The sequence below is a fragment of the Branchiostoma belcheri genome, unplaced genomic scaffold, assembly GCF_001625305.1.
Source record: "Branchiostoma belcheri isolate BF01 breed outbred unplaced genomic scaffold, Haploidv18h27 scaffold116, whole genome shotgun sequence".
NCBI lineage: Eukaryota > Metazoa > Chordata > Leptocardii > Amphioxiformes > Branchiostomatidae > Branchiostoma > Branchiostoma belcheri.
This window is the reverse complement of record NW_017802558.1, coordinates 819,547-833,458: the sequence shown is the minus strand read 5'-3', so window position 1 is coordinate 833,458 and position 13,912 is coordinate 819,547. Positions and strand designations below refer to the sequence as shown.

Genomic DNA, 13,912 nt, shown 5'->3' with positions numbered 1-13,912 from the left:
TTCATTTCAACACAATCCCGTCTTCTCAATCACTCAAAACCTGTTCTAAAATAAGACATAAACATATTGTTATCATCATAGTACAATAAAAGGTGGTAGTAAACAATTATACATTCGTAAGATCTGAAGTTAACTACCATAATACGTAATTGTAGCGATAATTTAAAATCTTGGTAGTATGTACATATACCATCACGGAAAAACGTCAAGAAAATCAACAAGTAGGGACAACTATTATATGAAGCATTTTTAAATGCTAAAGTAAACTATAACAGACCTCAGTCTATCTCTGAATACCGTAGTGGTCACATGTAGAGGCCCGGCTAAAAACAAGAAATCAGTTGCCAAGAAAAGTTACTCTTCAAGACACTTTAAAATGTATGGACAATAGATTGGATTGAAGTAAAGTTGTGACACAATATAATATGATATGATATAACATAATATAATATGATATAATATAATATAATATAATATAAATGACTACACTGTGCCAAGTCAAGCTGTGCCTGATAGTATCAGACATTGTTACTTGTACATTCTAAAGAGCTCCGGTCTACATGTATTTTCTAATCTACCAAATATGGACAACACAATTACAAGTCATATTTATAGACACAGTTACCATCAAAGCTAATTCAGCTGTAAGGAACGCATTTTAAAGATACAAATATAGATATCTACAATTAGAAACTTCTATAGAACTTTGACAGGGATCATTAATTTCCAAGCGTATGTGAAGGATTTGGGCTTATTTTTAACATTCGTTTTTATCAGGCTTTCTTTTTTTTTGTACTTGTGTGTTTTTTTATCTCTTTGACTGGGGTGAAATGCCAGTACAAAAACAAAGCTGGATAAAAATACCTTAAAACACGTCAAAAATAAACCGAAAGCCTAAAACCCCTGCTTGTAGCAATGGTTAAAAAGATGACATTCATGCATAAGCTTGGTGTTTCCAGAAACGTTTAAGTTACAGATAGCATTGTCTTGATTATTATGTGATTTTTTTTACAATTTTCATATTTCATCCATAAAAATTACTTGCTGTGGGAGTACATGTCAATATCAGACAAATTTCCTCGACAACGGAGAGAGTGAGGAAAGAGGCGGAAAAACCCACTCAACCTTGAACTTTACATTCTGAACTACATACTTTTTACGGACTGCCTTTTTAGTGTGCAGAGAGAAATAACATAAAACTCAACTCTCCGCCATTTCTTCTCGCTGTACAAGGTTGTTATATTTAAGTATTAAGACGCAAAGATACAGGTACATGTACTTGTACAGGTACATGGAGAATAGAGGCGAAGAAACACACTCAACCTTGAACTTGAAATTTTGCACTACTTTTTACGGAATGTCTTTGTAGTCTGCAGACAGAATAAATAACATAAAACCCAACTCTCCACCCTTTCTACTCGTTGCGTTAGGTTTTATTAAGACGCAAAGAGCCCAAGACGTGTACCTTTGGAGAATACGTTGGCGTAGAAATGATGAAGAAAGTGCTACGGCTGGACGCCAGAGTGTCTTTAAACGGAGGGATTATATGAAAATGGATACCTCGGAATAAACTTTGAGACATTCGAGAAGCTATACGCAACTTAGTTTACTCTCTCTTGCAGCTCATGCAATTAGTAGGTCGAAACAATAAGACCGTCTTTGGCCACATCAAAAGTTAATAGACCAGTCGGGGAACAGTATCTACGTGCCGTTTTGTATACGTACGTGTCCAATTGTACGTAATCATGGCGTCAGTAGCTTGTTACCTTCGACAAGAAGGTTAAAGTATGTAGTTTGTTTTCGTGGCCGTGTGTCTATGTGTGTGTGTGTCCGGGCGCGTGTGCGTCTGAGTATTTCTGTGTGTCTGTGTCTGTGTGTCAACTGCATAACTCGGAAAGGCAATAATCACGAATTAAAATCATATTTGGCATATAACCAAGTATGTAACAAAGGGACAGAGGAACATCGTAGGTTACCAATTATGCAAAAGGTTACCTCATTTGCATAATTTGAGAAAATGCCATAAACCATACTGCTGAATGGCGAGGCTTTTACACTTCTGACAATTGAAAGTCAGGTAAAATCAACATCATCAGTCATAAATCATGCAAATCAGGGTCTCATTTCCATAATATATGAGAAAGTGTCTGAAGATCATTGGTCGAAGGTATGACATCGTGGAACTCTAGTGCTGGGAATGGAATTAGATTTGAAAAGGATTTATCTATTGTTTGTCATGAAATCCAATTTGTTTTGACATTATCATTACTCGGTAAAGAAATCACAGGTCGACTTATACTGTAATTTCTGATTTTATCACAGTGCTTTATGTTCGCGGTTTTCACTGCACAGTGAACTTATTACCGCTAACAAATCATTCGTCTTTCGCCCCCCTCCCCCGCCCCCGATAGTGCTAGAACTTACGATACAGTACCGGTAGTCTACTGAGAGTATTATAAACGGGACATCGCGTGATCTTCAACCGCGTAAACGCCTTCCCTTACCCGGTTCTTTTGCCACATATGTCCGCCGTGCTGGTGGTGGGAGTAAACAGCACGGTCGTGTAGGTTTCATTGTCCCGCAGGGACGACATCTTCATGCTGGAGCTGGTGCGGATGATGATGGGGAGATCCGCCATCTCTATGGCCAGGTGCGACCTGCCGGTGGGTCTCCGCTGGTGCCGGGTGCTCTTGGTGGACAGCCCGTACCCGCCGTTCTTGTCCCCGCGCCCCAGCTCCTTCAGACACGCCTGCGTGGTGTTGAAGTACAGGAAGACGAACGGGTTTGTAGCGGTGTTGGCGCTGGCGAAGATGCCGAGAACTGCGATGACGTCCGGGCTGAGTTTGGAAGGGTCTCCGAAGGCCACCCACATCTCGATGATGAAGTACGGAGTGCCGCAGATGAAGAACGTCAGGATGATGACGATGGTCATCTTCAAGGTCTTGATCTTGGCCTTGGACAGTGTTCCTGTTCCCGTGCTCTGGATAAATTTGAAAAAAAAATTGAAATAAAGAAAATGAGTATTGTATTGTCCTCCATGTTAGTGGCGGCATAAGAATAAGTTTAAAAAAGTGATTTTGCCGTCACCACGTCATGTCGTTACATGTTGAAATATATCTGTTCTTTCCGAACACCACAGCATTTTGAAACTAACCTGCAGGTAGACCTTCCCCTTCTTGTTGAAGGTGGCTCTCTTGGACGATTTTCCCTCCTTGACCTTGTCCGAGATCTTCTTTAGGATGCGAGCGTACGTCACCACGATGATGACGAACGGGATGAGGAAGAGCACCGTGGCCGCGTAGGTGATGTACGCCTGCCGGTGCCAGAGCGGCACCGACCCGAAGAGCGACTTGCAGTGCTGCACGCCCTCGCCGCCGTCGACCTCCACCGTGCTGAAGACGTACGCCTGCGGGAGGGACGACACGAAGGCCGTCCCCCAGGCGGCCAGGATGAGCGTCGGCGCCGAGAACGTCTCCTTCAGCGGGCTCCTGATGGCCTGGTGTCGATCGAAAGCGATGACCACGATCATGTTGGACGACGCCATCATGCCCATCACCTGCAACACCTTGATGACCTTGCACATGACGTTGCCCGCCAGCCAAACTTCGTCTAGTGACTCCCAGATAATCTGGGTCAGCATCGTGAAGGTCACCACCGACAGATCGGCCACGGCTAGCCCGAGGATCAGCTGGTTCACCCGAGACTTCTTCCGGCGGTTCACCCACATCCACAGGTAGACCAGGACGTTGCCGAGGAACCCGACGGCCACCATGACCACCAGGGCCACGATGCGTGACTGTGCGTTGTAGTCCAGGTTTGGGTCTAGGGTCGTGGTGGTGTTGTAAGAGGCGTTCTCATTGGTGAAGACGCCGAGGGTAGGGTAATACGTCGGTGGCTCTGTCATGTCTCCTGATTCGTCGACCTCCTTGTATCCTGCAGAAAATATCAACATTTGGTCCTCAAATTATCATGAAAGTTCATTTGTGTTAGTAGTACTCATAGTAAAATGTTGAACGTTCCAACACAAAGTTTCACAGTGATCAAACGGTGGACGATATAAACTCCCTGGCACTTTTCATCAATTACTTACGTCACGTATCGGTAAAGTCTCGTGTGAATAAGGTCACGTGTCTGTAACCGTAACTCTCGCGAGATTGATCATTCATCATCCTGATGAAGGCGACAGTGATCGTTGAAAATTTGATTTCTGTGTAACTATCATACACCTGTAAAATTTTGTCATTTGTGGGCTGCTTTATTTTTTGCTATGAATGTAAAAGTTCATAATTATCGCAAACTAGCCACCCACTTTTGTATTAGTTTGGTTAGCCTTACGAAAGTGTGGTCAATTTGTACATGTAGATGCCATACTTTTTACCCCATACAATTGTTGTACAATAAAGTTAATATTACTATTCGCTAAATCGTCTGAATGTATTAGTCCCCTTTGCTATATCTTTATTTCCATTAATTCATTTTCAATTATTACATGTATGTTATTGGTGTCATGATATTCATTCATATGTAACGGATTTCTTTCCTATATCTTTCTCTTCCGTTAATCAACCTTTTCAAAAATTATATCAATTTCATGATCATAATTTTCTTAAGTAAGTTAGAAAGCAGGAGGGTCTTGTACAAGCCCTATTTGTACATTGTTTTGATTCTATATAATTTTCTATTTCTAAACATGGCGAAGAACTATCGATAAAGAAGTGCGGAGCCATGGTTTTACTCTCGATGAGGCACCAAAGATGGCAGCGGACCGGGCCAGATGGAAGAGCTAAGTAATTTTCTATTTATTTTCTTTTATATAGTTGTGCCAAAATATAAACAAACAATCATTCAAATGTTATCCATGCCAAAGTCAAATACCAATGCTGGGAATGTGGAGTATATAGTTAGCAGAAAGGCTAATATATCATGTTAGAAGTTCGACACCCGTCGCGCATAATACGCGTAAAATCCTATACATATATAAAAACAATTTGCACTAAAAGATCAATCTTAATCAGTGCATAATGTTATTGTTGCAATAAAGATGCAAATTCCAATGTCACAGGAAGGATGCTAGAATCATGATTGATTGAGGAGGTCGCCATTTTTGACGATTTTATGCTCGAAGTGTGACATACTTATTACCTTCGTTTGCGGAGGTAATGTTTTTGGATATTGACGTTTACTGTTATTCTTAGCACATTTTTGTCATTTCATAGCCTGGATGGCACCCAGGCTAGTCATTTCATACGTAAAGCGTTTGAAATAGTGTGGGGTCGTGTGGCGTAGCGGCAGAGTGCGCGACAAGGAACCGAGAGGTCCCGGGTTCGAGTCCTGACATGCCACCGATCTTGTGCCCTTAGGAAAGGCACTTTACACGACTTTCCTCACTTAGCTCAGGTGTAAATGAGTATCGTCCTGTCATGTATTGTCCCCTGTGTTGGTGGCGGCATTAATATAAGTTGATAAAACTTGAGTGTGCCGTCACCACGTCTGGTGATTACATGTTGGAATAAAAAAAAAAATAGCCCCCACACAAGCTACGTGAGGCGTGTCTTTATTTCACGGGTATCACCCATAACTAGCTAGAACCAGACTACGATACAAAACGAGCAAACGTTTTCCGTTAGCGACATCACACTTTTGCCTCATAAATATCCGTCATGCTACACAGGATAGGATTGAAAATCCAGGTTTGCCACCCTGAAATTGCATTGTGTACCTTTCAAAATGAACTCTCCCTTAAACAAGAGCCACTCCAAATTGATAAATGCAAATATCAAAATGATAATTTGGCAAGATGAAAATTATTCCCGACTGAAATGACCGTTTCACACTGCTGGAGAATCGATGATGATATCATATTCATAATTCATATTTGTGCGGTACCGGTCACTAGAAGGTGACGCTTACACGTGCCCTTCTTATATAAGAAAAGGTCAAAATGACAATCCTACCATACTCAACAGAGTCCTTTACTTGTAAGACAATTCTATCAATAGACACGCTTTGATTTTGTCTTTGCAGGCTTGCAAGACGGATGTCAGTCTCGATATTTACTGTATATCAAAAATTCGTCTTCAATTTATTTGCACATCAATCAATAGTTCGTGATTATTAACCTGCTTTTCTGACAAGTCTCCAGTGTCACTGACGAAAGGTAGTGGATGTGGATGCTACCTAAAACGTCTGACCGTTTCCAGAATCAGCGATGACATCAGCGCGCGCATTAATTTTCGCCTGAAAAAGACATTATGGGCCATTATGTTGCCATCTAACGTTGGTCAACATGCCGAAAATGGGCAAAGATGTCTGTTGCCATGCCGGAACGTGAATGGCAGATAAATATGAAGAGAGGAGACAAGAAAAGTTGTTTCAATGACAAATGGATGTTGTTATAGTTGTTAGTAAACTTACCACAATATGTGTATCATTTCTTGTTTAATAACGTTTATGATGTCAAAATTTGAAAATGTAGGAATCTTGTTTTTTTTTGCCCGCCTTGTTTTTTTTCGCCCTATCGCATTAGATTTGGAGTCTGCGGAGGATGTCATCCATAAAATTTACTTGCTGTGGCCAAAGGTATGCTGCTCTATCCAGTCGACTATTGCCACAATGTTTTGATGTGTTTGTATGCACACATTCAGATCGGTACTTTAAACTCCAATTCTTATTGCCTTAGAAGACTTCAATAAACACTGCAAAACAAAGCATGTAACCCATGACAGCTAAACATGTTGATACCATTGCCATAGAGACTATAAAACACATTATTTCAAACAGTTGCCACAATTTCTCCATCTTTTCATCATTTAGAAGATCATCAAAAGACTGCAAGATCACAAAGCCCACTCATCATGCAGAACGTGGGTCAATTTATTATCCACTGCCATCAAAGAAGGCGTTCGTAATAGCAAGCGTAGTAGTAGAAGTATATTTTTTCACAGACTGTAGTTGTCTTTTTCCTATTATTGTTTTGTACTATTTTTGACTCTGTAAAAGCAATTAGCCTTCGCGCATGATTTTGCAACAAACATTATTATAAAGAGCTCGCAAACTGCACGAAGCCATCTGTCAGTTGTAATTCTATACCTCCTTTTTAAGGCATGTTTGTAGTTTGATATCAAAAAGAAACTACCATCAGTTACGCGCGCGCGCACACACATTCATTCTACTCAGGCAGGCCAGAAATAACGACAAGATTTTATGCAAATTAGACACTTATTTGCATAATTAACATCTAATTATGTAATTTTTCACCTTTACTCCCTGCATCCCAAAAATCATGACAATCCACCAACCCCTTCTCGAGTTATGATCTTTCAAACATTTTACGAAAAACTGGCCCTGCAGTTTCATAACAAGCTGCTAGGGGGCCCAAACCTATGTCACTTATTCTCTGTTCCAAGGGCTCTGTACCAACCAAAAATCGTGACCTTATGTCCAGATCACGAGATATCAAAACATCAAAACGAAATATCAAGTTCTGATGCAGTACCAAGGAAAGCTGCTAGGGGGCCCAAAATCTAATCGTTTTCTCCTCTCACCAAACCCCTACCAACTATGATTACGTTACATTCATGCCTTCTTGAGTTTTGCTGTTGAGAGTCAAACACACACACACACACAGTCACGAAAACATAACCTTCTTGTCGAAGGTAATAATAACAGGTTTTGGGATCCCGTGAGCTCTTTTGAAACACGCTAATACCATTAATTTCACCTCCGTTCATGTGAAGTTATCGAGTCATTAATTTCTAAGGAGTTGCCAAGTGATCGTCATCTATTTCCTTTTCATCGTGAATCTGAATAACGGCGAACCGGTTTGATCCGCCCACTGGTGACGTCATAGGCGACAATGTCGAGAGCTGGCGGATGTGTACAGGGGCGGGAAGAGTGGATGTGGTAAATGGGCTGGAGCTCGGTAAGGCCATGTTGATTGGATTGTATGGATGACATCCACGCGCGCATGATTTTTCGCCCGTTTCCAAAAAATAGTCCGTGTTCGACCATATTGTACATCGTACAAATCTGCTGCAAAATTAGCAATTATGCCTCAAGTTACGAAACGAATATTGGAAGACAATACTTATGTCGTAGAATGCCAACATCAATCCCAAAGGCAAAGAAGAAAATGTGAAGAAATGAAAATGAAAAGTTTATCATTCGCCATACCATACTCTGTGTGTTTAGTCATTTGTTCAGCCGTCATGACTACGTAGATTTCACAATTAACGAAGGCAACTTTTTTTGCCAAGCTTTTTTTTATTCCCATCAGTTCTGGGGTTCTCAGAGGATGTCATCCACGTAATCAAATCAGCATGATCTAGGGTATTCATAACTGTCATGATGTGCACTGTAGCAAGACCCAACCTAGTAAATTGTCCTTAGTCGACAGCAAGGAATTTTTTGGATGGCATCAGCGCGCGCAGTGATTTTCAACTGATTTTGAAAAACAAAAAAATTTTGTTGGCCTCCAACGATGGACAACATGCCGAAAACGGACCAAATGTTGTGAACCTCTTTCGGTTCAGAGACCGTCAGCGAACCAGCAAACTTGAGGAACAATTGCTTGTATTTGGTGGCAAGCGTTGACAATGCATATGTAAGGTGTTTCATCGCGTATGGATGATCTTTTCTACCAGCCTATCTACCTATCTATTGAGATGCATACATATCTGCAAGGGCAGTTTATACTGTTAAAAACAGGAATAAAGACCTGTTGTGATGTCATGTTTTATCGCCTTCATTCTTGTTTAATAAGGTTCAAGATCTCAAAAGTTGAAGATGTATGAATCTTGTTTATTTTGGCCCGTCTTGTTGTTTTTTTTCGCCCTACCGCATTAAATTTGGAGTCTGAGGAGGATGACATGTATAAAACTTTTTTGCTGTGGCCTTATTATTCTCTTGTGCGCCACCGACCACAAAAAACTCGACAGAAGTATACAATTAAAATTAACAAGTGGATCGGTGTGTGCGAAGCACATCTGTTCAGAACAGGTAGACAAAATATTCATCTATGCAGAACAAATAGGTCCCGGGTTCGAATCCTGCCATGCCACCGATTTTGTGCCCTTGGGAATGGCACTTCACACGACTTTCCTCACTTGTCGTAGATGAAAATATTGTGTGTATATTGTTTGGTAGCGGCATAAAAATAAGTTTAAAAAACTTGAGTGTGCCGTCACTATGTCTAGTCATGTTGGAATTAAAAAAAAGTTAATATCACTCCATTTCCATTTTGCTTTCGTCCATATGATATGGAAAACCTTTTTGGTGATACTCTCCAAGCAGGGGTTTGGACTTTGGTTTATTTTTTATGTTTTGTTAGGCTTTTTTTATCGGGCTTCCGCTTTTGCACTGCATTTTTATTACGCTGGTTTCGCGCGGAAAAAGCTACCAGTCCAAAAACGAAAGCCCCATAGAAATGTCTTTTTACGCTGGTCAAATTGCGTAAAAAAAAGATACCAGTGCAAAAAAAAGTCCGATAAAAAAAGCCTAAAAACACATTTAAAAAATTAGCCAAATCCCAAACCTCTGCTTGGAGAGTATTTCCGTGAAAGGCCTTGACACAAAACAAGAGATATCCTCTTTGCAAGCGAAGCCAACACGTATTCCGCAACGTGACTTCGGCTTTGTCAACCAACAACTGCGGAAGGCGTTCGTAAATAATGGGGCATTCACTGTGCGGGAAGCGTGACTTTATATTTAGACATGATTAAGCTGAAGTGTGGTTAGCGGCCCAAATGTTAGCATTTTCCGGCCTATGAACGCGCTGTGGGTCGATGACCTATTTCACGTTCACTACATCGTATTTCTAGTAAAATGTTGAACTCTATTTTTTTTATATTTATTCATTTATTCACATATCTTTGTTGAGTATTAGGCAAAAAGCACAGATTGTTCTACTCAAAAAAATAAAACGAGAATAAAATACAATGACAAAATACATACATGATTACAAAGTAAGTAAAAGAAATGAGTATAAACTAGACAAGTTGATGATCTATCAATTACGAGAATCTACCTGTACAGTAAATAAAGTTTTAACTACATCAAAGACATCACAGTTTTGTGAATGTGAACGAGATGTGGACCCTCGTAGCAGTAAGGAACATAAGATTCAGAACATTGAGATGCTGTAGCTCTACTATGTTGGAAAGAGATGATAACAGAATACGTCTTCTTTGACTAGTATTACAGTGTAGAAGGTAGTGTTCAGTTGTTTCACTATGATAGACGCATTTATATGTAGCTTAGTCAATACAATAATGTTGAAATAGATGGTAGTCTGACTTTATTCCAACACGAAGATTACACAAAGATCACAATTTCAAGAAAAACAAGACAGCGTTGGCGACGCACTCAAATTAATAAAACTTATATAAGCGCCGCCATCGAGCATAAAAATAATTAACAAAGATATAATACTACATAAAAATAAGAAATAAAAATGCACAATCTAATCAAACAATATAGGGCAGACAAATCGGGGTCAAATTAAATATACCGAAAGGCGCAGGTCCTACAGCCCCCACCCCCTGTTTTATATTTGTTGTTTTTTAATCATTTATGTGCGAATAAAGAATACAATACAAATAGAATGGCGCTGTCGCTGGTGCTGAAACTATTACTGCTTTTTGAAGTCCGAAGCTTTCTGAGTGGCATACAACAAGAGCTTTTTGACTAATTTGCATCATCCTTGTCTTGACTCGTCTAACTTTTGTTTCCTTTTGGACTTCCAAAAAAATTGTCCTCACGTATTTGCATATCAATCAGTATTTCGTGCTTATAAACTTGCATTTCTCCTGCAGTCTAAGTGTCTCTGACTGAAAGCTAGTGGATACTACCTGAAACGTCTGACCGCTTCCAAAATCATATCCAGTTGCTTGAGAAACTGTTTTCTGGCGTATCTTATTACCTGGGTGTCTAACCTTCACTGACATTCTGAGTGGTACATTTTACGTGCTAGCTATGAAGAGCGAGTGACACACTAGTATGTAACAATTGTCTCATTCGACCCATTATACACACTATAAAGGCCTTTGACGCACTTAAAGTAATTTCAACAAGTCAATGACTACCTCACTAAGTGTCGCTGGATACGTTCCAACGGAACTTGCCCTAGTGATAAACTGTGAAAGTCACATTTTTGACCCTGACATTGCAGACTATACCAGGCCTTGTCTCAATAAAAAGTGGCCATAATATATATAATGCATTTTACTACAGCGCATCTACAAACACAGAAACTTTTATTCAGGTGAATTTCAGGTACTTCTGAAACAAGTTCGAAGCTAGGTCCACCATCAGACTATAACTTCAGACTATAATTGTGACTACGGATATGCACTACATGAAAACATATACTGTGATGCATCCAAACAGAACATGTAGATTACTGGTAATTTTACGCGGTCCACGTTAGGTTTCTTTTCCTATGTCATGTACATTGCAATTTCAATTTCAATTCAACTCTTTATTAAGATACCAGACATAACAGAGTAAACAGACAAACATGGCATATAATGTTGCCTGAATGGCGTTGATATTTGCAACTGTCAAATATTATATATACAAATTGTCAAATATCATATTTACAAAAACAGTACAGTAGCTGTACAACCCATATATTTACATGTTCCATTATCTTGTGCTAGACTCTATATGTGCAGTTTGGTTATAGAGTCTGATTGACTGGTGAAGAAAAGAGTTCTGTAGTCTTTTTTGTTCTGGCGGGGGGGTGGGGATAGAGATAGTGTTTTTGTTCCTGAGTGAACGACCGGTAGCTGTAGATCTGAAGAGAGGGACAAGGTCATGTAGGGGGTGGTCTTCTTGTAGCATCTGTGTGAAGAGTTTGACGGCAGCATCCTCACGACTTGACTTGAGGGTAGGTAGTTATGGCAAGACCATAGCACCAACAACAAGAGTTCAAACGTCTGCTTGGAATTCTTATAGAGATTGTTTTCATAACGTTGATATCATTTCTGTTTTGTTTCATTACGTTGAAAGTAAGATTAGTTCTTAGGTTAGGGTTATTGTTTGCATGGCAGTGCCATCATTTCATGATTTTGAGGAAGCCTTGGTACCTGTTTAGTCTAGACAGATACAGTGCACTCCTCTCCTGATCATGAGTGTATAGTGAACGAGCCCCAGGGTCTTCCCAAGGGTTTTCACTAATGTGTGCATAGATGTGGGTCAGAGAAATGCCTGTGGACATTCCATTCCTGTGGACAAAATGCCTGTACCATTCCTAGAATTCTTGGAAACTGCACCCAATACTGTACCATTAGGCTCCTCCCTGAGACGTCGCCAAAAAAACATCAGTCCGTTACCGAGTTAAAAGTGAAATGTTATACGCTGAACGGCGTAGATATGGAATCAAAGGGTATCGATTTCAGTCCTAGTAATAACATACAGATTCTTTCCAACTCAGAGGTGAATATAAGTACGTCTCAATTACTTTCTAGCTTTTCATCTCAACAGGTTCCTGCAAAAGTCTGTCACAGGTTCAAGACGAATTCTGCATGGCCCCGAGACGTGCTTTAAGATTCTGATGTTCAAACGTAACCCAGTAAGGTTGATATCTGTACAGCCTGTATAACTGCCCTTCGGCGTAAAGCACACCGCTGAGTGACAGACGGTATCTTAGGCCACACTGTCTTACTTTTATGAATGACATCCTCTGAAGACCCCCAAACTAGTGCGCGCGGGCGAATAAAAAAAATCCGGCCAAAAATGCTGCTAAACCACAGGAATACAAAGTTGGTATTGTGAATTTACGGTAGTACTTAGCGCCGGCTCCCTAGTGTCGCTTGCTACCATGGGCTACGGAGGATGGTACCCAGGCCAGAGACTCTGAGATAGGTGAATTTTTTTTCAGAACAGGCGAAAATCAACGCGCGCACAGATGTCACGCAGTGTGGCCCTATGACTGCCTGAAGTTTGGGGTCCATTAGGAGGAAAATAGCATTCCCTGGAGAAGACAACAACATCTTACGTCTGACATAAGTGTAAGTGTAGCTGATGGAGGGTGGCAACAACACTTTACGATGAAAGGTTTTTCTTCTTAGTTATCACGAGGAGGTTAAAAGCAGCTGAAAAGCACTATTCCATATCTATTTTTCTGTTCACACTTTAACAACTAAAGTGTTCGCTTGTAACATTTGCCCTTGGCATTCAAGGAAAGTTTTCTCTCAGTTCTGGATGTCTCCATCTTTCCTAACCATATAAAACGATACCTTCTGTCAATACTGATTACATTTTTAAATATATATATACTGATAGCACATTATTTTAATCACTTCCTCGCAAGGGTGTCGTCAAAAGTAGCCGAAAAGCACTATTCAAGGTAGTGATGCATACCTAAACTCAATTTTAGGTTCAGGTCCGGATTCAAGTCCAGAGGTTTAGGTTCAGTTCCGGACTTGTAAGTCCGGACCTAAACCCATGACATATACAAAATTGCATGTTGGCAACCTTGCAATGTTGTCTGGGTGAAACTTTGGCCACATAACATGGAGGCCAGTACTTGACGATGTCCGATGGCAATGTTTTCTTCATTTTGCAGCAAAGATTTTGCAATCTACAGAAGGTTTCAGGTGGTTTGGAAAGAAAAGGGGTATGTGAAATGGTCTTTTATCGTAATAAGTCTGGACTCGATTCTCGACTTTTAGGTTTTTTTGGACTTGAACCTAAACATTCTTACAAGTCCGGATCCAAGTCCAGTGAACCGGTATGCATCACTAATTCAAGGTCTATTTAAAGTGTTTGCTTGTAACATTTGCCCTTGGCATTAATGGCAATTTTTTTCCAGTCATGTACATGGACGTCTCCATCTTTTCTAGCCATATAAAATGATACATTTTGTCAATGGCACATTATTTGAATCCATTACTCGCATTGATGTCGTCCA

General features: G+C 40.3%; 1 protein-coding gene across 1 annotated transcript; it reads right to left on the bottom strand.

The window, feature by feature from the left end:
• Positions 1-2,500: 2,500 nt before the first annotated feature.
• Positions 2,501-3,952, bottom strand: LOC109462393 (mesotocin receptor-like). Its single transcript, XM_019758932.1, has 2 exons — positions 3,155-3,952; positions 2,501-2,980 (listed from the first exon to the last, which is right to left on the bottom strand). Exons 1-2 carry the CDS (start codon positions 3,950-3,952, stop codon positions 2,501-2,503), a joined length of 1,278 nt encoding a protein of 425 aa, XP_019614491.1.
• Positions 3,953-13,912: the final 9,960 nt, after the last annotated feature.

What these genes read in the sequence shown, in the direction of transcription:
- LOC109462393 (XM_019758932.1), bottom strand. Translation starts at nt 3,952, where the DNA reads ATGTTGATATTTTCTGCAGGATACAAGGAGGTCGACGAATCAGGAGAC. An exon ending in AGGGGAAGGTCTACCTGCAG is followed by an intron (nt 2,981 to 3,154) that starts GTTAGTTTCAAA and finishes AAATTTATCCAG; the next exon opens with AGCACGGGAACAGGAACACT.